Source organism: Schistocerca americana, chromosome 2 (assembly GCF_021461395.2).
Source record: "Schistocerca americana isolate TAMUIC-IGC-003095 chromosome 2, iqSchAmer2.1, whole genome shotgun sequence".
NCBI lineage: Eukaryota > Metazoa > Arthropoda > Insecta > Orthoptera > Acrididae > Schistocerca > Schistocerca americana.
This window is the reverse complement of record NC_060120.1, coordinates 246,213,756-246,238,430: the sequence shown is the minus strand read 5'-3', so window position 1 is coordinate 246,238,430 and position 24,675 is coordinate 246,213,756. Positions and strand designations below refer to the sequence as shown.

Here is a 24,675-nt window from a genome sequence, read left to right as displayed (position 1 = left end):
TGAAAGGAGGCAAACGATTAACTTAAAATCAAAATTGGTGACCGCAAGCGGATTAAGTCAAGGAACCGTGGTACCTTGGAAACAAAATAATCTGTGGCGCAAGGAGCAAGAGGACCATAAAAAGCAGACTAGAACGGGCAAAGAGGACGCTCCTGACCAGAATGAGCCTTCTAGTATTAAACATAGGCCTTAATTTGAGGAAGAAATTTCTGAAGATTTACGTTTAGGGCACAACATTGTATGGTAGTGAACATGGACTGGGAAAACCGGAAAAGAAGAGAGATGTGGTGATGTAGAAGGATCAGGCAAAGGTCCCGAGTTCGAGTCTCGGTCGGGCGCACAGTTTTAATCTGCCAGGAAGTTTCATATCATGAAAACTGTTTAAGCTGATAGGACAAGAGGGGAAGAAATGAACATATGGGAAACACTGACAAGAAGAAGAAGCAGGATGACAGGACTTGAGACATCAGAGAATATCTTCCGTGGTACTAAAAGGGAGTGAAGAGGTAAAAACCGTTGGGAACGGCAGAGATCGGAATATATCCGACAAATAATAGAGTGCAAATGCTACTCTGCGTTGAACTGGTCGACAGAGGAGAATGGCGGTTCGCAACAAACTATTGTATGTCTCAGATACGTGAAAAAACTTAATCATTGTGATAACTTCAACAATGAATCAACAGAATCATTAAATCTGCTACGGATACTATACTAAACATGCTTTACACGTTTTCCTCAATTCATTAGGCGCTGCCCATTATTCGATGAAAGTCTTACAACAGCCAAACAGCTCGAAAGATCTCTATTGTTGTGCTTTAGCTGCTCCTCTATCATATACAATAACCTGAGATGTATACCACTTAATATTAATAATGTAGCTCCCTGCTTACTGTACTTCTGTCGTAATGGCATGGACGCCTTGGCATTTAAACGTGTAACGTTACGGGATTTCTTGCAAGTGAAGTAAAAATAAGGAAGAATGAGATCCATAAAGTTTCTGAAAGTTATTACAGTATGGTCAAGTGGTGAAAACAGGCAGATTGATTGACAGTTGTCATAAAAGTTTTAAGAGTATGGTACAGCGACATGATGTAAAAAAACTATACTGGAGGAACCGACGTTCCGACCACGTACAAAAATGTGACCTAAACGCTGGTTTCTCCAGTACAGTTTTTTACATTATGTCGCGGTAGCATACTCAGAAAACCTTATGTCAACTGACTGGCCGCGGAAGCATATGCAATTATATTACGCTGATTGACAGTGTATTTTTCTTGGTTGTTGTATGAAGGATATGTTTATAATCCAGTATTCCATATTGTTAAACTGGTTTACTTCCTATAGCGTGTATGTAGTTCATGCGGCGCTTTTATGTGCACGTTCGATGTTCTCTACTATTGTCACCTGATATGGATTCCAAACACACGAGAAATACTCCATAACAGGATTTGCAGTTATTTTTTGAGTAGCCGTAGTTTTTCGCTGAACTGAAGCGTGTCGCTTTTTCGCCACTCAGCAAATGTCGCAGTTACCTTGGGTGAAGCGTTACATAAGGAAAAGCACTAGAAATCCAAGCAAGCGAGAGGCTTCCATAAGTTTGTAGAATATCGCTAGACTGCAGTTCGCGTGGGAGAGAAACAGTTAGTAAAACGCTTGTAATATTTCTATCGATAAACCAGTTTCTATTATCGTGGAATACGAAGCTAACACAAATTACGGTACAAACAACAACAGATTTGTTGACTCACAGAAACGGCGACAAATTTGAACTGGGGGTAGCTCTTCTAAGAGCAGTGGGAAGCTTGAAAATAGCAGAAATTATTAAAATACGTTTGGATTAGTTAGAAATCGCAGTCATTCTTCCCAGGTTCGCTCCATCAGTGGAACAGGAATAACCATTATGTTGTACAGTGTGAAACGTCCTTTGATATGTAGTTCACCCTCATTTCCAGTGCGTGAATATTTCTGTTGCTAATTTCAAGACATTTCTTTACCACGTACAATGCTTGCAGCCAGCTATACATCCATTTACTGCACTCTTCATATACTGTGCGGTGTTCTGCAAGTCTAGTGAACCCGGTGTTATTAGACACGCGATTCACTAATGAACTGGATTCAGCTGTGAACTCGCAGATGATGTTTTTACATTTTCCAAGTATGCGGTATAAATCTTCTATATAATGCATCTTGAAACACCACTCACGGAAGCGTCCACCATTAGAGCACCAGTAATTTGCTCACATTTGAATCTACTAAGCTCCGACATGATGCACTCACAACTACACGAAACACTCTTCTGACCACCACTGACACATGGAACATATTAGGGGCACTGTACAGGTGCCGTTCATACAACAGCGCAATCTGAAGGCTTGGCTAATATCTGCATTTATGTTCAAACATGCATTTCTCACTGTATTTTTATATCTTTGTTCATCCGCTATATAAGAAGTCATTCTTCCCTAGCGTCAGTAAGAAGCCTTAATATGCAGTACAATGTAAAGACCCACTGGCCAAGTACTTTACAGATATTTGTAATGTATTTACTTACGTAGAGAGTGAGACGTGTCATTAACACCTTAAATGTAAACAATTGTGCAGCAGGGATGGCGGTTATCACTGAAAAACCGGACTTCGGTTATATAGTTTTTCTTTGACGCCAGTTTAACCTGACTGTTAAAACTGCTCGAAATAACCACTTTCTGAATTAACCGATTTTCAGTTTTTTTATTCATATTATTTCTCGTAATAAACGTAGAAATCAAACAAAGACTGGTAAATTTTGACTCATCTCCAAGATATCCTGAATCAAAATATTAATTTAATAGGCAAATAAAATAAAAGTCTCTCCGTCCAACATTCCTACTACTTTTCTCGAAAAGCGATTGAATGCCACAAAAATTCATCAGTATTCTCCTACAGATTCTAATTTTTTGAAACTCTGCTCGAAAAGCATTTTGTAATCGGGGAACATTCCACTCTTTGAGCATTACGACTATTTAGTGCTAAAGGATGAAAACTGATGTTGAAGAACTCTATTTTTCGTGTTAATTTGTCCGTTTTCAAGGGCTACAAGCAGAGAAAAAAAATGGCTCTGAGCACTATGGGACTTAACATCTGTGGTCATCAGTCCCCTAGAACTTAGAACTACTTAACCTAAGGACATCAAACACATCCATGCCCAAGGCAGCATTCGAACCTGCGACCGTAGCAGTCGCGCGGTTCCGGACTGAGCGCCTCAACCGCGAGACCACCGCGGCCGGCTACAAGCAGAGAAGTTTTTAACTTATTACTGTCACCACAATTTCTTTCCTCTTTTATTATTTCATTGCGTGGCAGACAAATGAAACATTGTACTTCACTGTTATGTCACTTCGTAAAAATATTTCCACACTACGATTAGTGCCATTCTGCAATACAAAGGATGTGCAGTGACGACAGCGAAAAACATCGTGGAAGCAAGTTCAGCACACTGCACTTACACGCATACCTTAAGTCACGACACACGGCAACATGCACTACGCATTTTTAATACATGCGACACATCTTCCGCAAACCGTTTTTCGCTGTCCTGTTTACATGTTAAGCCGGCCGCGTTGGCCGAGCGGTTCTAGGCGCTTCAGTCGGGAACCGCGCGACTGCTACGGTCGCAGGTTCGAATCCTGCCTCGGGCATGGATGTGTATGTCCTTAGGTTAGTTAGGTTTAAGTAGTTCTAAGTTCTAGGGGACTGATGACCTCAGATATTAAGTCCCATAGTGCTCAGAGCCATTTGAACATTTTTTTTTTTTTTGTGTGTGTTAAGGCCTGAAGCGGATTTGCTAGTCCAGTTAAATATGGCGTCTCGAAAACAGCTGACCCAGTTTCTGATGCAGTCAATACAATCGTTATTTCTCTTCACTTGGACATCACAGGTGGAGTTTCATGCTCAGTCTAATATTTCTGCTTCTCCTTCACTGCACAATATACCCATATTAGCCGAATATTCTAAAAACAACTTGACAAACCAACCACGTTTCAGAACCGGTTGCGTTTACATGGGAGCGAAAATCGATTTAAAACCAGCAACTAGAAGCAGATTTCCAGAATCGATTTTGAAGTGTTTATATGGCCACCCAAAGCGGTAGTGGGAAATCGCTTTACGAATTCCGGTTTTGAGAGCCCCGTGTAAACGGGGTGATGGACGTTATTGTCTCAGCAACATTGTACCAATTATTCTGAGAGATGTTTGTTGCTCGTTTCTGCCGGCATTGTTATTAGCAGAGCACTGATCGCTTTTCCCATTTTCTCTAAGAAAGCGATGTTTCAAACCAGTGCAAATTTTACAAAAAAAATATTCATTTTTTAAACAGTTTATTTAAAAACGAGAACTTTTGGGCACTGCTCGTGTAGCTAATCGATATTTCTGTTTTTTACTCCGTTATTACTAAAAAATAAAATCACCTGTTATAACCGAGACCAAACGAGTACCTTAAAATACCGGTTACTTGGAACTAAAATACCGCTATCGTTTCTCCTGTCCCTACTGTGCAGTGCCCACCGCGCTATGCAACCGAATAGCGCGGTGCTATCCGCGCTGCCACCGGCCCGCTTCTCTTTAACGGCGAAAGTTGGCAGCATTTCCACTTGCCAGTTGCCGCCATCCGCCTGCAGGGTTCGCGCACGTCAGGGGCTCCGATATTACCGGCAGCGGCAGTCGATAACGAACCATTCCTACTGTGCCGTATAGTGTGCGTTCAAATCAAGTGGCGGTATGTCTTCCACCATCTCCAAGCTGTCCAGGGCCGTGAGCCTGCTCTCGCCGAAATCGCCCAGTTTCGCCGCACCCGTCTACATCAAGCAACAGCGAAACTGTGAGTACACTATTTGTCGTATAAAACCTTGCAGTAAACAGCTTCTAACGGAGCCCTCTTCTCACACGTCTTTCATCTGCGTGCGACGAGAAAGAGCATTTGTTTGTCAACACACGGCTGTATACAACAGAGGAACAGATAACGTTTGTTATGTGAACTTCGTTTTTTTCACTAGTAGCAATGTTGGTTTCGTTCAGAATTCACGGTGTCTTAAAAATTAATCACATTAGTACAGCCAGTGCGAGCTCAGTGATCAGCGTGCAATTGTAATTGATTTGTTCTTACAATAATGTGCGAATATTAAGTGTAGACCCTAGCAAGTACCTGCTGTACTTTGACCAAACTATTCTGCGAGCTCCCCTGCTAAATGCCAGTTGCGCCATGACCTACTACAGCTGCTCAAAGTAGACTGACACATGTATGCATAATACTTGCAGTCACTAGACGTTATATAATTGTGTGTGTGTGTGTGTGTGTGTGTGTGTGTGTGTGTGTGTGTGTGTGTTGGGGGGGGGGGTAGGTTTTACAGCCTAGACACCTGTTATCCCATGTGTCCAGACAGACGGAATCGGGCATCGCTACTTACCACTTGAGTTTCGGAAGAAAAAAGAAGGCCCAGTAATTAATTTCTGCTCGAGATACCTATCTCTGAAAAGAGATAAATCTGCCGTTCTTTGGAAATAATGCTTGAAACTATTCGGTTAACTTCAGCGTATTTTGGCCGTGAAAACAGCCACTGTAACATTTGAAATCGTGAAAGTATGCGCGTGCTGTACCTGTGGCCCTTGCGCATGCGCATTTTTGCTGGAGCCATCAGAAGATTGTGCTAGGCTTTCTTAATGAAATACTCGACTTTACGTGAGGTCGTGGTCGTGAGAGACTCATGAAGTACAGTAAGGATTTTCGCAAAAGACTAGCGACTGCTGATGTAGCACATCGTTTCGCTCTCTGGAATGCCTCACAGTAATCTCTGTAGAAAGGGTACTTAATATCTAGTGACGTTTGAGTGCAATGTATAAAAAATCATGACGGCGAGAATGCCCACTGGAGTCACTTAACCGTGACGGCGAGAATATCAACTGCAGCCATTTAATTTCATCGAAAACAAAAGTGAGAAAAAGTGCTATTTTGTTGTAACTAGTTTCGGGCATGAACCCATCTTCGGACTGGCTGATACGTTACAGTGCTTAAACACTTTTCTGCCACGTATGTGGTAGGTGTCGAGTGCAAAGTCCTGTCCTATCACCCAGATCTAGGTTTCCTGTAGTTTCCCTAGACCCCCTAAGCCAAGTGACAGGGTGGTTCGCGATGAAAGGGATGAAAGGCTGATTTTCGCCCTACTCCTCTGAGTACGAATTAGTCTCTAATGATCTCATCGTCGACACACGCTAAACCTTAGTCTTGCTTCCTATTTGGAATTATCTCAAAAATTGGAGATTGACGATAGTATGATAATTCCAGTCTTCACATTGTTGGTTTCGGCAATTATTCGTCCTCTTCAGATGTGATTAATGCTCTAACAGGTTCGTTATGATAAATAACAATTCAAAGTGCATAATCAGGACTTCTACATATCTGGATGAAGGTTTCAGTGGATTAATCACATCTAAAGGTGGCACTGAACTGCCGGAACCGGTAATGTAAGAACCGTAATTATTTAGCTAAATTATTGTATAAACATTTATAAAGTCGCATACTTCTGTTTGGCAATATGTCATTTCTTAAAAAAAATTAGCAAGCATTATGCTCCATTGATCGCTGGCATTAAAAACTAGGAGTAATTCGTTTACTACAAAAATGAATAGGCCTATACAATTTATAGCCCTAAAATTGTATTTATTATGTGGCGGAACTGAGAGCTGGGACTATCACTTATAAAAGCGGAATCTCTTGGACTAAATTGAAAACGTAAATATTACAAGCTGTGTTTTTACATACGCGAGCTGCCGTTTTACACAAAACGATGTTCCCCGCATACTGAGGAATTGTAATTCCTTTAGATTTACGGTAACTGAAGGACACTGAAGTGATGTTGTGGTTCGTTTCCTTTAGGAACGTTGTAAATGTGAATAGCGTAGTTAGAATTGAGCCAAAGGATGTACCCGTTGCTGATTGTGCTTCCCCCTTTGTGGCCTTCCGGTGATAAGTTGAATATCTCTGTTGGGGATTCCCCAGTGCGGAAATGACCTCCTATCTCTGGCTGTACCGAAGTGCGGAATTTTAGGAAACTAACAACGGAGAGTGATTACAATATTAAGAGTGCAACAAGCACTATGATTCTTGATACTATGGTGTCCCGAGAATTGAGCACAGCACTGTCTGCATCAAGTGCAAACACCAGTTACAGTATCACGGTTTCTAACTGTTGCAGAGTTATAACAAGGGATACCATTCAATCGTTTTCGTTTAAATACCCCAAAAATTCAATTGAAAGAACGAGCATTCTGTGTTTAACTGACGGGAGTGCAGGAAACCTTATAGTTTGGTTCAGCCCTTAACGAACCGAGTGTATGTAGCCTGTAAAACATAGCGGTCACTTACTTCGTGAAACCAGCATTTACTCAAAACCATTATTGCCTGTCTCATACGTACGCTAACAGATGGTGTTAGTGGATAGAGGACGAATTTAGATCGTAACAGGGCGCAACGTAAAAGTCTGGTTTCCACCATCCAGCGTCCTGGATTCAATGCATAGAAACTAATGATGATTAAGAATGAAACATGTCACAGTGTTCTCTCAGTATTTACCCCCCTGACGTCAGCTAGAATTGAAATCTAGAAATCGCTTAATCAGCTGAGAAACAGTACAGACAATTTAAAGAAAACATCCTTACTAAGAAGATCAGCTGGACAGTAGAACGTAAGATATAACCACCACTGCCCCAACCATTGCAGTCAGCCACTTCAATTGCTGGACAAAACTGTGCTCTAGACTCCTACATGAGTGCCAATGATCAGCCATTAATATTCAAGTTGTTTCTGTATGTCTTCTACCAACCATCCATTGGAATTCAACAAGGAGCTTCCTTGATCCATCCACCTATTCTGCCCTTCTCCATTTCATTTTCATTACTCGTTATTGCACTCCAGTCTGTCCCAAATCATTATCAGCTTCTCAGTGGTCTTTCCCCACGTTTTTTTTTTTTTTTTTTTTTTTTATTTCATTTCCTCGTCTTCACCAGTTCTGCATACCTAACGACTTTGACACCGACAAAATGGGGATTGTTGGGCTAGTCTTCCTCCTTCGCCACAATGTCTTGTTATAAAGAAGCTACCACTGCAGTAGGTTTTCCAATTAGTCAGTTCCTGCTGTATGGTTTTGCTTAAGAGACAGGTCCCTCTTCCGACCGGGATCCTTTGCTTTCAGATATTTGGCCAACGGCCATCTGTCCGATGAAGCATAAAACGTGATCCATCTGTCAGACCGCAGTGTACATACAGTTGCGACATTGGCGTGCAAATTCCAGCCTTCATCGCCTATGAACAGCAGTCAGCAAGGGTGCATGCACGAAGCGTTTGCTGCGGAGCCCCATACGCGGCAACCTCGCTGATGGTCATTGAGTAAAACACTGTTGGTAGCCCCCGTGCACGGTATACTTAAACCACGGCAACACACGAACAGTTCACGAACTTAGCCGTTTCGGAAATGGTTCCAACCTTGGCTCTTAAGTCAATGCCCCCGCGACTGTTTATTCACGCTCCTTCGCTAGTGCTGCCTTCTGCCGTCAGTGACCGCTTATTTCACGTTGACTCTGAACCTAGGTAGTGGTCACATTAATATGAGGCGACCGTGTATGACGGATAGTGAATATTCCTTCAGTATCTTTGTTAGGCGCTATCACAAGTTTCGTAAGCATAGCACAGTGTTTCACATTACGAATGAATGACTGATGAGGCTTCCAGGCTGGTGCAAGCCTTTCGATTGGACGCCACATTATTCAAATGGTTCAAATGGCTATAAGCACTATGGGACTTAACATCTGGGGTGATCAGTCACCTAGACTTAGAACTACTTAAACCTAACTAACCTAAGGACAGCACACACATCCATGCCCGAGGCCGGATTCGAACCTGCGCGGTTCCGGACTGAAGCGCCTAGAACCGCTCTACACATTGTCTTGCGTGTCAGTGCCGCGGTGTAATAATTCAATCAATTAGCGCAACAAGTGTCAGTGGGTCCAAAGGGGCTCCATTCCTGAGCTTCACAACTCATTGACATGGGAGATGGTCACGGGCAATCAAGCTTTGGCATTTATGCGACGGTTGTCAGGAATCCGAAAACCATGGGAAAGTTTGTCGAATATTGCTTTTAACTAATGGTTTCCTTCATCTTTTATATTTTTTCTAGAAGTTTTTCAGGCAATTCTACGTCAATTGCATTCATAGTCGTTGACCGCTTGCCGACCGTGGGAAACAATTTAGGTCATGAAGAATTTTGCTTGTGACGTGTTAATCTTGACAGAGAGGTTCCTCGAATTTGGAACTAGAGCGTCTGCATACTTCTTGTTGAACATAAATCCATTCGGGTGGTTATACAGGTAGTACTTAGTGAGTAAGCAATCTACGAGACTTGTTTTAACGCAGCTGTCAGTCGCTTACGTCACTGTTTCAAGTAAATGCTGAGGAAAAATTTGAATACAAATAAAAGTATCACATAAAAACGCCCGCTTTGTGATGCTGTTAGAAACAAATTTTCTGGTTCATTAGCATAATATTCTTGAAAAGAAGTTATAAGAGGAATATAAACAAAACTACAACAGAATTTAAGCGAATCAAATGCTGTGATGCTGAGGCAATTAGATTAGGAAATAAAACACAGAAAGCAGTTGCTATTTAGGCAACAATGAAACTGACGATGGCCGAAGTAAAGAGAATGTAAAATGCAGCCTAACAATAGCAAGAAAAGTGTTTCTGAAAAAAAAAGAGAAACCTGCCAGCATCGATTATAGATTTAAATGTTAGGAAGTCTTTTCTGAAGGTATTTGTGTCTGGAGTGCGGCCTTGTGAGGAAGTGAGAACTAGACGTTAAGCAGTTCAGACAAGTTGAGAATAGAAACTTGAAACGTGGTACTGCAGAAGAATCCTGAAGATTGTATGGGTAGGTCGGGTAACTAACGAGAAACTTCTGAGCCTATTTGGGGTGAAAGACAATTTATGGCGTGAAGGAATCGTCAACTCGGTAATGGAGCGAAGTGTGGGGGACAATATTGGACAGGTCTAGGCAAGGCTGGGATTAAAATTCGGGGTGGAAGGATATCAGTAGTAAGATTCGCAGATGACATTTCTGTCCTCTTTGAAAGTGAAGAAGAATTAAAGGATTTATTGAATGGCCTGAGCAGAATATGGATTAAGAGTAAACCGAAGAAAGATGTAAGTAATAAGAATTAATAGAAACGGGAACAGTGAGGTTTCATAACTGGTGATCACGTAGTAAATGAAGTTAATGATTTCTGGTTCCTAGACAGTAAAATAACACTTGACAGACGGAGCATGAAGGACATAAAAAGCAGACTATCCCTGGCAAAAAGGGCATTCCTTACCAAGATAAGTGTATTAGTATCAAACATAGGTCTTAATTTGAGGAAGAAACTTCTGAGAATGTACTTTCGGAGCACAGCATTGTGTGGTAGTGAAACAAAGACTATGGGAAAATTGGAACAGAAGAGGATCGAAGCGTTTGAGATGTTATGCTGCAGAAGAACGTTGAAAATCGGGTGGATCGATAAGGTAAGGAATGAGTAGGTTCTCCGCAAAAACGGCAAGGAAAGGCGTATATGGAAAACACTGACAAGGAGGAGGGACACATCTGTTAGAACGTCGTGGAATAACTTCCATTGTACTAGAGGGAGGTGTAGAGTGTAAAAACCGAAGAGGAAGAGAGAGACTTGAGTACATCCAGCAAATAATTGACGACGTACGTTGCAGTTGCTACTCTGGGATGAAAAGGTTGGCACAGGAGAGAAATTTGTGGCGGATCGCATCAAACCTGTCAGAAGACTGAAGCCTCAAAGTTAAGCAGATATGAAGACGCTTGCACAGAATAGAGGGGAAAACTACATTAAACCAGATTTCGCATTGAAGACCACAAAGTGGTTGACTAGCAGTCCGTTCATTTGGCTTCACAACGCCTATCTTTAAAACGCCGGAAGTATTGGGAAGTCACTCGCTCTCGGTGTTTCCTTCCGCCATTACAAAGCTGTTGATATACCTTCTCCCGTTCCCCCTTGCCAGCGCCATATCTTTCATTCGCTCCCCCTTCGCTGGCCAGCGTGGCATCGTTGTAAAAGAGCCAGGTCGTGTCGGGGGAGGGGAGAGGGCTGCCCTTGCAGTCGGCTGCACGTGCTGCAGCTGTTCCGCCTACGTTGCCGAACGGACGAACGACCCGAGGCAGAGCGGATCACAGCCAGGGACGCCTGGCTCTCGCAGATAGCGGTTTCTGCTCCGTGGAGCACATTCGTCGCACTTGGCGCGTTCGGCTGCGCGAAACTTCCCAGCGAAGCGTGGCGCGCTGCTGGGTGATTGGGCATGACGATGACGCGCAAACGGCCTCGCAGACGCGCCTCGTCGGCCCCTAATAAAACCTCGTAACGGCCACTTAACTGATCTCCGTCTCACGTTTCAGCCACAAGGGCCCTGTTCAGCGAAGGAATTCGCTTGTTGTCCGTATCTTCCCAGCTGTACGGGAAAAAGACATTCTCTCTCTCTCTCTCTCTCTCTCTCTCTCTCTCTCGCGTGTAGTGGGAATCACGTGGCTAAAGCCGTGTGACAATTAAAAGCAAGTGCGCCCTGTAACCGCAACAGGGCAAAGCCGGAAAATGATCACGAAAAATTGTCTTCACTGACAGGTGCGACAGCTACTTCACAAAACTCGTCGTTTTTTCCCGTTACAAGGAAGAAACCGCTCGCAGTGACGGCGGAGACGGTGGCGGAATGTGTTTGCAAAATATTTGTATTTAATTAGTCTGAAGGGAGAGAAAAGCTGCTTATTTTTCTTGATGACAAGAGAAGACAGAAGACAGGCTGCAACTGGCCATTCATACACTGTGACATGTTTACTACAATTAGAATTTACCGATCCAAAAAAAGAAAAGTAATGGGATTCATAGGAAAATGTCCCTGTAAGTGATAAATAACTTTTCAAAACCAGCCAGTCGAACAGACTATCTGTTGTAGGTATTTAGGCTGTGATATCTATTACAATAATGACAACGGTGAAATGATGTGGAACATGTAAACACAGTCTAAAAGGGAACTCGGATTTCGTAAGTTGCTACTGTGCCTGTACTTTGTGCAAGCGAAAGGCGATAAATAATAATAAAAAACCTCATTTCGAAGTGGTAGAAATGAAATTTCTTAGATCGTTCAGTTCTTCAATAAGGAACAAAGAAGTTAAAGAAAAGCTTAAAATTTTATGTATCAGTGATTTTTTTGTGGATTGTATGAGATGGGCGAAGAGCGTAGAAAGACTATAAATAGTGTGGGAAGTAGAATAAGAATAAGGAAAATAATAAGTTCAGCTGATCGAGACCTGGGAGTAACGGGAACGGGTACTATGCTCCAAAATTCTTTGAAGAAGAAGAAAGAAAACCGAAGAAACTGTAAGTTGGTGGGTTATCTACCACAAAGAAAAAAAAAGCAACCAGTTCATGAGAAATACTCATCAGTTACTGTCATCAACTCGAAGGATAGTTTGAAGCCTGCAGCGTTTACTAGCACGCAAGGGCCTATTAGATGGTATACCATTGCCTTCCTACGGCGACTTGCGCAACCGTTACCTGGGGGGAAGTACAGGTAATGTGGATTTCGAAAAACATTGCAACTCGCCATTTTTTCCGTTAACAAAAACCGCCAGAAGTGAAAACTGGTACATAAAACTCCGGAGACCGGGAATCGAGCTTGAGACTTTTGAATCTATTATCTGGAACTTTACCACAAAACACTAAGTCACACATTACGAGGAATACACTTAAATGTGAGGAGAGTTTGTCGCTCGAACTAGACCAGAGAGGTAGCAAAGAAACACCCAGTCGGAATATCTGAGCCCACGTTGATGAAATGTGGCGGTTGATAATGGTATTGAATGTATGGTAACAATGCTTAGTATAGCAACATAATGATGTTTGATGCTGCACATTGCTCGGCATTAAAATTTCAACACCAGTTTACGGGTCATGCTGGGTACTTATCTAGAATAAGGTAGGAAACAACGAAATTATTGTGCATAAGGTATGCAAAATCATAGATAGCTTAGATGGCTCTAAGCACTATGGGACGTAACATCTGAGGTCATCAGTTCCCTAGACTCAGAACTACTTAAACCTAGATAACCTAAGGACATCACACACATCCACGCCCGTGGCAGGATTCGAACCTGCGACCGTAGCAGCAGCGCGATTCCGCACTGAAGCGTCTAGAACCGCTCGACCACAGCAGCCGGCTGCAAAATCGTAGGAAGAATACAGTACTACATGAGTTGAGTGCTAAATTTAGTAGGCAAAAGCTGCCATATCTTGACAGGAACAAGAATTTCACACGACTGGGCTTTGAGTAGAACTAATCTTGGATTACTGACACGACTACGTCATTCAGTGCTGCTTCAACTCGTATTGGCTGGCGAGGGGTGTCGTGGCAATCTTTCGGCGACCCGTGGCCGAATTATTATTTTTTTTCCAGTGGCTGGGAGATCTGGGGAACATACTGGCCAGAGCAGAAGTGGAACACCCGCTGTATCGAGGCAGGTCAGTACGGCACGGACGGGATGTGGTCTTGCGTTACCCTATTAAAGAAACTTCACAGGTACCTCGAAAATAGGGCATAACGAAGCCTAAGATCATCGTCTACGTGAACCAGAGGTGATCGCGTTAAGTTCTCAATCGCACCCCATACAATCACGCTAGATACTGGGCTCATGTGTCTATGACGAAAGTAATCTGATAGCGTTCGTTCCCCTCGGAGCCGATGCGACCATAGTGATGATGTTCGTGGAGCCGAGACCCTTCAGAAAGCCGTCGTGGTGCTTTTCCAGTGCCCAGTGTTGTAGTGGGAGGCACCACTGTCGAAGCAACGCTCTCCTGCAGCAGCAAGGAAAGCGGCAACAATGATCTGCTCAGAGTCCATTTTCTGATTCAAGGCACGACATGCACAGCCGAGAGAGCAATATACCTGTCCTTCGGGCGCTAATCGCGTCTTTCCGTTGAGATTCTGCATGGCTTTGATTACCTTCCTGAACTCGTAGATTCCATGTTCGCATGAAAGTCCTGACATGCCGACGTAGCAGTATAGCAGAACGATAAACCGTACTGCTGATAGGTTGCGATCCTGCCGCTGTCGGATTCCGATATATAAGCCCCTATATACACTACTGTTCAAAATTGAAGCAACAAACGGAAATTTTGCAAGGTTGCGTGTATGAACACAGCAAAACAGGTGATACCATAGTTGAAACTATGTAGAGAATACAGAACGTAAACAAGTACAACATGCATAACGGTAGACATAAATGTTGAAAAAAAAAGAGTTCAAATGTGTGTGAAATCTTATGGGACTTAACTGCTAAGGTCATCAGTCCCTAAGCTGACGCACTACTTAACCTAAATTATCCTAAGGACAAACACACACACCCATGCCCGAGGGAGGACTCGAACCTCTGCCGGGATCAGCCGCACAGTCCATGACTGCAGCGCCCAAGACCGCTCGGCTAATCCCGCGCGGCACATAATTGTTACTCGCTTTTTTCAACTTAACAGATTTGCACACACATACCGACGACTGGTTAATGTGCTCACTATGGGGTGTGACCACCTCTGGCAGCACTACAGGCGTGACAACGTCGGGGTATGCTGTGAATGATGTCGTCATTCTCACGTTGAGGCACTAACGCCCATTCTTCCTGCAGAGGTGCTCGCAAGTCTTGGGGAGCGGTTGGTGGACGCTGACATGATGCAACAAGTCTCCCCTAGTGCCTCACAGTCATGCTCTATGGGATTCAAATGCTCTGATGTGGAGCATTATCATCCGTCAGTGCAAAGTCTGGGCCCACAACGGCTCGCACATGAGATCCGAAGATATCGACACGATACCTGACAGTTAAATCTTCAGATTCACCCGTACGGTTTCACGAAGAGCTGTTAGACAACGTAATCCGTGCCCACACCAATAGGGATCCTCCTCGATATCGGTCTTTTCGCACAATGTTTGGGTCCCGAAATCGTGTTCCACATTTCATCCAGATGCGAATCTGTCGAGAATCATTCTGCAGATCAGATCAGGACTCATCTTTGAAAAGAACATTGGCCCACTGTCCGACCGTCTAGGAGGTATGTTCACGTCTCCACTCCAGACGTTCCCCTCTGTGAAGACGCGTCAGTGGTACACATGCACCAGGTCTCCGACAGTAAAGGTCACTTTGTTGAAGCTTCCTGTACACTGTCCAATGGGTGCTGCGAGGTCAGAGGTCAGATGCCAGTTGCCGTACATTACAAAAGCGGTACGTCGTGTCCTTACAGCCAAATAACGATGGATGGCTCTGAGCACTATGGGACTTAACAACTGAGGTCATCAGTCACCTATAACTTAGAACTACTTAAACCTAACTAACCTAAGGACAACACACACATCCATGCCCGAGGCAGGATTCGAACCTGCGACCGTAGCGGTTCCAGACTGTAACACCTAGAACCGCTCGGCCACTCTGGCCGGCGCCAAATAACGGATATATCTCTCTCTCTCTATCTCTCTCTCTCTCTCTCTCTCTCTCTCTCTCTCTCTCTGATGTCTTCGGGATACAGTTTCGGGCTCTATAAACTGTCGCCATATCCGAGAAACAACAGAACGATTCTCATTAAGCAATCGGGCCGCATCAGCTCAAAATGTTCAAATGTGTGTGAAATCTTATGGGACTTAACTGCTAAGGTCATCAGTCCCTAAGGTTACACACTACTTAACCTAAATTATCCTAACGACAAACACACATACCCATGCCCGAGGGAGGACTCGAACCTCCGCCGAGACCAGCCTCACAGTCCATGAATGCAGCGCCTGAGACCGCACGGCTAATCCCGCGCGGCCCACATCAGCTTTCGACTGTCCTGCTTCCATTCTTCCTATGGCCCTCCGCCGCAGTGAGTCTGGCAGGCGTCTTCTCTGTCCCATACTGCACTGTCTGTGGCTGTGTACACTTTGATTGTGGATGTGGACGATACGGCAAACACTACCCCGGTTGGTAGGAGCGCTGACGTCATCGTTGGCATGATTGTCCGTTGACCAGAATGCCATATTCCGCGCAGGACACGATCATGTGGACATTTGTTGACAGTTTGTATAATTGTATCGTGAATTAGATACAGAGCTGGGAAATCGCGGTTTGTTGCTTTAATTTTGGACATCAATGTATTTGTAAGCACGGATTTTTAGAAAATGACGGGAAATGTTATATGCTGCACCAGTAATAAGGAAAAATGATTAGGATGTAGAGTCCCATCGACAGGGAAGCCTATTAAGCTATGGAAAAGGGTGGGGGAGTTATTCGTCCGTGACCTTTCCAAAGCTGCATTCCGGAGTTTGCGTTAAGCAACTGACACGGTGTCCCAAACCTTTTAGGGTCGAAATTATGCAGATAGAACCTACAGGGTGGTCAGAAACAGTCTGAAAAACTTGCAAGGGCGTTGCAGGGTAGGTTGTGCTGAAAAATAATTAAGAACAAATTCGATACGTTGCGCCGTTTGCCAGTTAATTAGCATTGAAGTTAGCCAATCAGGCCACTGCACGCACAAATTCGATCGGCCTTCCAGATAAAATATATCCATATAAGACAAATAGGCGGTTGTTCTCACAGCGTGCATGATAGCGCACGAAACTGCTCAGCGTCTGGCTCGAATTCGTTCCAAACAACCCGTTCCATGTCCTGTCGTAATGCTCACTTGTTCAGTTTCAAAAAACAAAACTAAGAACACGTATGGCGGGCGGCTTGAATTTGCGCGCGCAACTGTCTGATTGGCTAATTTCAATGCCAACTACTACGGGAACGGCGCAAAGTATCGAATTCTTTCCCTACCAGTTATTTTTCAGGACAATCTACTCTGAAACATCCTTACAAACTTTTAAGACTGTTTCTGACCACCCTGTATATCACAGTACTAGTTCCATATTGCCTGTATAATTGCTTTTAGTGGAGACTAAAAATTGATTTTCAATATTTTGCGTAGTTATTTACCGAATGTAAAAATTCAAAGCACTGTTACAAGCTACTCATTAAGAGATATTCTCTTTTATTAGAAGTTTAAAACACTGAGAAAAGTATTACAGTTTGAAACAGTGTGTTTGTTTCGAGGGAGCGTATCCAGGCTTTGAGAATAAGATGAGTGTGCTTATCGACATCCAGCAACCTTTACACTTAATTTCAAACTTCTATCAAGCTATTCCTCGTTGATACCCCCCACAAATTGATGAAAAGAAAAAAAAAGTTGACATTCATCAACGCCTGTAAGCAGCTAATGGCCTGGATTTCATCGTAATTAAAAAAAAAGTTTATCGTTTACTGCATTTTCGCTGCTGATGCAGTAAAAATTCAGCCCCAGATATGATGTTTCAATTTACTAGCTCTTCATTACCGATTCTACTCGCAACACACTTTGCAGACAGCATCAACGTATTATACCACTGAATGTACCTGCAAAAGTATATAATTGTACGACACATAATTCAGAAGATATGACGTCGTAAACACTGAGAGGCGTTAAAAACTAGCCTTTGATTAAAATGGAGGGCGAATTACCCAGACGTATTCATCTAGTGTTTCATATGGGAACATTTAGCGAATTCCAAAAAACCTTAAGCATAATTTCAATTTTTTTTTTTTGCAAGCTTATTCGCGCATACATGCTTAACGTCAGATATTAAACACGTTAACTCATTTGTAATTTAACCAGACGTCTTAAACTGTTTTATACGAGAGAGTTCGGTTCTTTAGAGAATCAGGAGTTTACTGGTAATACTCTAGACTGGGCACTTCGAACCCTCCTGTGGTGTGTGAATGTGACGAAATCTACAGCGATCAAGAAACTACTGGCGGACATGCTAAATCGAGAACCTCCCTGCTCCTAAAATATTTGGTTCTAGCAATTGTTGCGCAACTCACTTTGCGGAAACTCCCCTCGCTCTGACTCGCATAAAAAAGGCGCACGTGTCTGATAGCCCATTTTCCTAGTGATAGCTGTATCTCGGCTGCTAATTTCCCCGCGAATGCGGGATACCCGTTGCGTAAGTGGTTTGTGCACACGTCATCTGTGACAGCTACACAGTCACCAGATAACTGTTCCAGAGATATTACCCACAGAGAACTTTCCGCTCATTGACTGTATCGATTTATCGTACACCGATTCTCCACTTATCGGTCGGCCGATAGGCTATTCGTCTGTCTCTTAATGATAATCTCGATGAGTCAGTTATTGGTATCGGCATTTAAAAACTTAGTTTTTAGGAAGTATCATGCCCTGGAATAAATTTCTAAAATGTCAATCACCGTTGCATTTGCTATTGCACGGAACCGCACATAGGCTTGTCAGCTGTCGCTGATGGTACAGCATAAACTGACAGCATTGGCCCAATTACCACGTAAACATTGGTACGGGTGATATTTCACTGAAGAACTCCGCTACTTGGGTTGCACGTGAGCACAAAACACTTTCTCTTACTGTGTCCCTCACCCGTCTGAAAGGGGTCTCCGTATGGTGGAACATTTCTGCACTAAGGAATTGAGCATAATCTCTGTCATACAGCAATCATCGCTGCTCGTCTTGGTTAGATCCTAAGGTCAGCATTTTGAGATGGGTATCAGATGCAAGCGTCCATGTAGTTTTTCTGTGGCCACTTTTTCTTCGTTTTCGCGCATAAGCCTTTTTTTTTGCATTTTGTAACAAGCTATTAAGTCTGCAAACCGCCAAAAATGTAATTTTCATCTCCATTTACATGACTACTCTGCTATAAACACCTAAATGTCTGGCAGAGGGTTTATCGAATCACCTTAAAGTTATTTCGCTACCGTTCCTCTCTCGAACAGAGCGCGGAAAAAACAAACTCTGATTTCTCGTATTTTATTACAAATGAGCGTTTCTTCCTGTGTAGGTGGGCACCAAAAAAGTTTTTGCATTCAGAGGCCTACCTGTGTGTTGCTTTCAAGCGATTTCCCACGCTCGTTTAGGCTACATCGATAAATAGTCATTTAATCAACAGGCTAATAATGTAAACAGCTAAAGACAAGCTTAAGATTCAAAGAAAAACTGCGCCCTTCTTTTTTAGTAATTCTTTTTGTATTCAGGAATATCCAAGGAATGTTCGGGAAAGTGAATTCGGGTAAGCATCTGGAAGCAGATCGTTTTTCCTTTATGAGACTATGCGATCTGTTCTCTCTTGAAAAGTTGTCATTTTCCTTCCTCCCTTTGTACTGTCGTAAGTTATTGTTTCATCTTCGGCCAGTCAAAGATATTGGACAGATATGCGTGTTGCTTGTGGTTTACTGGCGACGTATTCAAACAGTACGGTGCCTTGTTCCTGCCTACGCATACAGCATGGAGTTAGTTCGTATCCTTTGTCTAGGCCGCGTATCGATTGTCTTCAGCACCTTTTGAATTTTGCAGTAGACCCGCAGAGGCAGCGTTTCACAGGTAAACACTGCGTCTCCCGCAAAAGACCTACCTCTATCGACCTTCGTGTTAATCTAAATGATTTACTTACCCTGTGGATAAACGTAGTCTGCTTCTCTTGATCTCCAACAGTGTAATCACTCGTTACGTAGAGATATCCTTGAGCGAAACATATTTATTAAAATAGTTCACGTTGGCATCCTTCCTCTGTTAACAGAGTTGACATGTACCATGGAAGTACAGCAAAGAAGTGTGGTTAAAAAAAAACCAGCAGAAGTGATTAAAACTGTGTGTGATAAGTATGCACAACAGCTAGATTAGTCACACGTTTTGTTTAATCGACATTAATCAGAAATGGAGAACAGAATTTATTCCAAGTCACCCCCACTAGCACATTATAAAACTATCAGATACGAGTTCGATCCCGAGAAATAATTGCCGCAGTGACAGATAGCCGGCGCATAGTCCACAGAATCGTGCCACGGGTTATCCGTGCAAGTGGGAATTAATATTGTTTGTGGCAAAAAGAATCTGCATCTTCATCCATAATACAAATTTCAAAAATATTTTGTGGAGTTCGTGCTGTTGTACAGCCTTAGTGAACGTCAAGAACTGCCATACACGGTACACGGTTGTAATGGTGTATTTTATTACATACGCTCGATTTCTTGGATCAGACCATCATCGGGTCCACTGTACCAAAAAACAGAAACGCATATAAGAAAAAGTATATAAAATCAGAGTACACAGCCGTTACGTGAAACAACGATGGATACATCACAATTGAGGTGTTGATAATCGATGTTCAAGATCGCCCTTCAATACTCTCATAGTGAGGAAATTCGATCACATTGCTGGTGTTTATAAAAACGAATACTGGACTTTAACACCAGACCTACGTCGAGGTGTTTGGAGGGGGACCGTTATCTTGGATGGGAAAGGAAAGGGGGTAGAAATTAGTAGACATTTCGTTGAATAACCTTCAGGGAATCCAGGGAAAACCTACATTAGCACGGACAAGTGGGGTTCGAGAGCAGTCCAATGCCTTAAAACCAATAACCCCTGACACTCTTGTATTTTCATTCATATCGCATATGGAAATAGAAGTACGTTAGTACTGACTGTTACGCTTTATGAGATTTGTTCTGTGGATAAATAGTCGAGCGTCAGACTATCAATGCAAAGGTCTGAAATTCAAACCTCAGTAAGTCTTGTTTTTTTTCTGACACTTTTTCACCCTCCAACAATGGTTTGTTCATGTGAAAAAAGCCTTGCAGATACGTGACGGGATTTTTTCCACATTATGATGTACTGTACATAGGTCTTTTATAAATGGTTGGGGAACAAATTCAACACAGCGTAAAATGAACATGTTTTACTTACAAAGAAAATTCAGGACCTGAAGATGACAGCTAAGACTGTCGAAACCGGTTGTTTTGAATAAAAAATATTATGTGCGGTCCGGGCTTTTGAGTGGTTTTGAACACCAGCAAGTATCGCTAATGGTCCGATTAGTTGGCGTCACCGTGGGCGTTGGCGCAGTGGTTAGCACACTGACTGGACTCGCTTTCGGGTGGACGACGGTTCAAACCCGCGTCCGGCCATCCTGATTTAGATCTTCCATGACTTCCCTAACAGACAAATGCCAGGATGGTTCCTTTGAAAGGGCGCAGGTGGTTTCCTTCCCTAATCCGAGCTTGTGCTCCGTCTCTGATGACCTCGTTGTCGACGCGACGTTTAACATTAATCTCCTCCTCCTCCTCCTCAGTTTGCGTCATTTCTTGGGTCAACGTACGAACTTGTTTTGTTTATCGGAATCGGAAGTTTCCAACGTCGTCACAGGGGGTCTGAATTTCTCAATCTCCTTATCGTGCCTGATTAAACAACACTGCTACGTCCCTAAAGGCCACGGGATGACGTAGGAGCAAGTCAAGCGTTCCCCTGCTGTGGGCTCGGTATTGCGTAATATGAACACGTTCCGGATGTCACGTCGGAGACTTAACCCTTGAAAGTCGTCAGTTCATAATCAGGCCCGCAGCAGTGATAGGTGTTTCAATTAAACTCAGCAGGGATAGATAACAGTCCATCAGAATTTCTAAAATTATTGGCGGAAGTGGCAACAAAACGAGTATTCACGTTGGGATGTAGACTGTAAGAGACTGGCGATCGGAAAAACGTCATCCTCACAACCCAGAATATTGGAAGAGCCGACAAGTATGAGAATTATCGCACAATCAGTTTAATAGCTCAAGCAGCCAAGTTCCTGACAAAAATAACATACAGAAGAATGGAAAAAAATTGAAGACCTCGATGGTGATGGTGGTGATGATGATGGTGATGACTTTGGCTTTAGGAAATGTAAAGGCACCAGAGAGGCAACTGTGACGTTGCGGTTGATATTGGACGCAAGACTAAAGGAAAAATTAAGACACGTTCATAGGATATGTCGACCTGGAAAAAGCGTTCGAATGCCAAATGGCATAAGATGTTCGAAATTCTGAGAAAAACAGGGGTAAGCTATAGGGAAAGACGGTTAATATACATCGAAGAATCAAAGACGGAAATAAAAGAAAGGTTCAAGAGTGGTATTAAAATTAAACGTGAGAATATGTCAATGATAAGCTTTTCTGATATCATTGCTGTCCTCCGTGAAAGTGAAGAAGAATTACAGGGTACGCTGAATGGATAAACAATCTAATAACTGCAGAATATGGATTGAGAGTAAATCGAAAAAAAGACGAAAGTAATGAGAAGTAGCAGGAATGAGAACAGTTAGAAACTTATCAGGATTGTTGCTCTGGGAGTAGAAGTAGTTAATAAATTGTGTTACGTAGGCAGCAAAATAACCCATGACGGACGGCGCAAGGAGGTAAAAAAAAAAGCTGCTAGCACTGGCAGAAAGGGCATTCCTGGCCAAGGAAAGTGTACTAGAAGCACACATAGGTCTTCATTTGAGAAATTTCTGAGAATGTGCGTCCGGATCACAGCATTGTATGGTAATGAAACAGAAACTGTAAGAAAAGCGGAAAACAGAATCGAAGCAATAGAGATCTGTTGGTACAGACGAATGTTGAAAATTGGTTGGGCTGGTAAGATAGGGAATGGGGGGGGGGGGGGTTATCCGGAAAATCGGCGTGGAAAGGAATTCATGGAAACACTAGAAGAAAGAAGGGACAGGATGGCGGGACATTTAAGTCTGTTGGGACTAGACGGAGCTGTAGATGATAAAAACTGTAGAGGAAGATAGAGATTGGAGTACATTAGCAGGTAATGGAGGACGTAGGCTGCAAGTGCTACTCTGAGATGAAGAGGTTGGCACAGCAGAGAAATTCGTGCCGGGTCGCCTCAAACCAGTCAGCAGTTTGGTCCCATAAGACCTTACCAAAATCTTCTAAGGTCATCGGTCCGTAGGCTTACACACTAGTTAATCTAACTTACGCTAAGGACGAGACACACACCCATGCCCGAGGGAGGACTCGAACCTCCGACGAGGGAACCAGTCAGAAGACTGATGGTAGAAAAATGGTACGTCCAACTTGAATGATACGTGTTATAAACAATTATTTTATTTGTCAAAAGCGGCAACAGACTAACATTCATTCTCAAGTGGCTGCACGTAACTGACGGCTGTTTTCTTTGCATTTGGCTTGCATGAAATGCTGTTTATAGAACGCTGTTGAGAGCTGAGAAAAGAACCCTGGGGATCAGCTAGCCTAGCTGCCCCGTCACACATATCGATTCTTGACAAATGAATCACCCACCATTCATGATTCTTTATACCAATGTTTTTCAAACTTTTTAAATACGCGACCCGTTTCCAAGTAAAAATATTCTGGCGACCCCCAGAACCATATTAAAAGTACGTCAACGGTTTCAAAGGCTACGAATTTAATTTTCTTTCTATTGATACTATACTGATCGAGAAATAAAGTGCAATGTGAAAAGAAGTCACAGAGCTCTGCGGGCAGAGATGTAGTTATAATCATTGCCGCGGTAGAGGCGTCGGTGGGGGGGTGAGAAAGGGTCAGAGGGGGCATAGTCGCGGGTTTTCTGTCACTACAGTCAATTGTCCGAGTACGCCAGCAAGTACGGACGTGATTATTGTCTTCGCGCTTCGCCGTGAGCAAGCATAAAACGGACAAGTTTCTTGAAAGACCTCTGCAGCCGTCAACGTCTGATAAAAGTGGCAGCGGCGGAAGCGAATAAAATAAATCGAAAAAATAGACTTTATGAAAACAGTATCTTGCAACTGCTTTCTCCTGCGACCGCGACCCCCTGAGCGATAGACGATATCTAACAAGTTGTAGAGAATTTGATGCTAAAAATTACACACAAAAAACACATTTCCTCAAAAAATTGTAATACTACATACTGTATACAGTATTATACTAAAAGAGTGAATTTTAGAAGAAAATTAATTTTTGTATTGTAATTTATATTCGAAAAAATTATTGCTGTAGTGTGTAGCTACACTACCGGTTAGGTACCTAAAGTACCATCATCATGTCATTCTACGATCTCACTGTATGTAATAAAATCTGACGAGTTGGAAAATACAGATCTTTTTTGCATGTATGTTTAAGACGACAAAAAGAATCTGACGAAAAGATATCGCATCGTCTAAAATTAGTTGTGCGACAAACGAACGTTAGTAGGCGTGTTTGTACATCTAAAAAATGATGTCTACTCAAATTTCATGCCAGTCGGACGGCCACGTGGCACTACCGAGGGGAATGACCATCGTATTAGTCGTTCGCGACTTCAGAGGTGTAGAGCGAGAGCTCATTGGAAGGCAGCGTGGAAGTCTGTTGTGTTTCCTGTTGAAAGCTAGTTCTGCTTTGGTGCCACTGATGGCCTTGTGTTGGTTAGGAGGAGACAAGGTGGGGGACATGCAAGCAACTGTCTGCGTGCTAGACACACCATACATACACCAGGCCTTATGCCTGGGGTGTGATTTCATGTGACAGCAGGAGCACTCCCGTGGTTATTCCAAGTACCGTACGTCAGTCTTGTGATTCGACCTGTTGTGTTACCATTCGTTAACAGCATTCCAGAGGGTGTTTTCCAACAGCATAACTCTCGCCCACATACCGCTGTCGAAAACCAGCAAGCTCTACAGTGTCTACATGTTGCCTTGGCCTGCCCGATTACCACAACATTGTTGTTGTTGTGGTCTTCAGTCCT

The 24,675-nt window shown here is 43.1% G+C and overlaps 1 protein-coding gene across 1 annotated transcript in view; it reads left to right on the top strand.

Annotated features, from left to right (window-relative positions):
• The first annotated feature begins 4,655 nt into the window (after positions 1–4,655).
• The window catches only part of LOC124593686 (isocitrate dehydrogenase [NADP], mitochondrial-like), a 111,468-nt gene continuing 91,448 nt past the window's right edge, over positions 4,656–24,675 (top strand). The window contains exon 1 of the mRNA XM_047131987.1: positions 4,656–4,852. Coding sequence (XP_046987943.1) covers positions 4,753–4,852 — 100 coding nt within the window. The 5' untranslated portion in view covers positions 4,656–4,752. The remainder of the gene's footprint in view (positions 4,853–24,675) is intronic.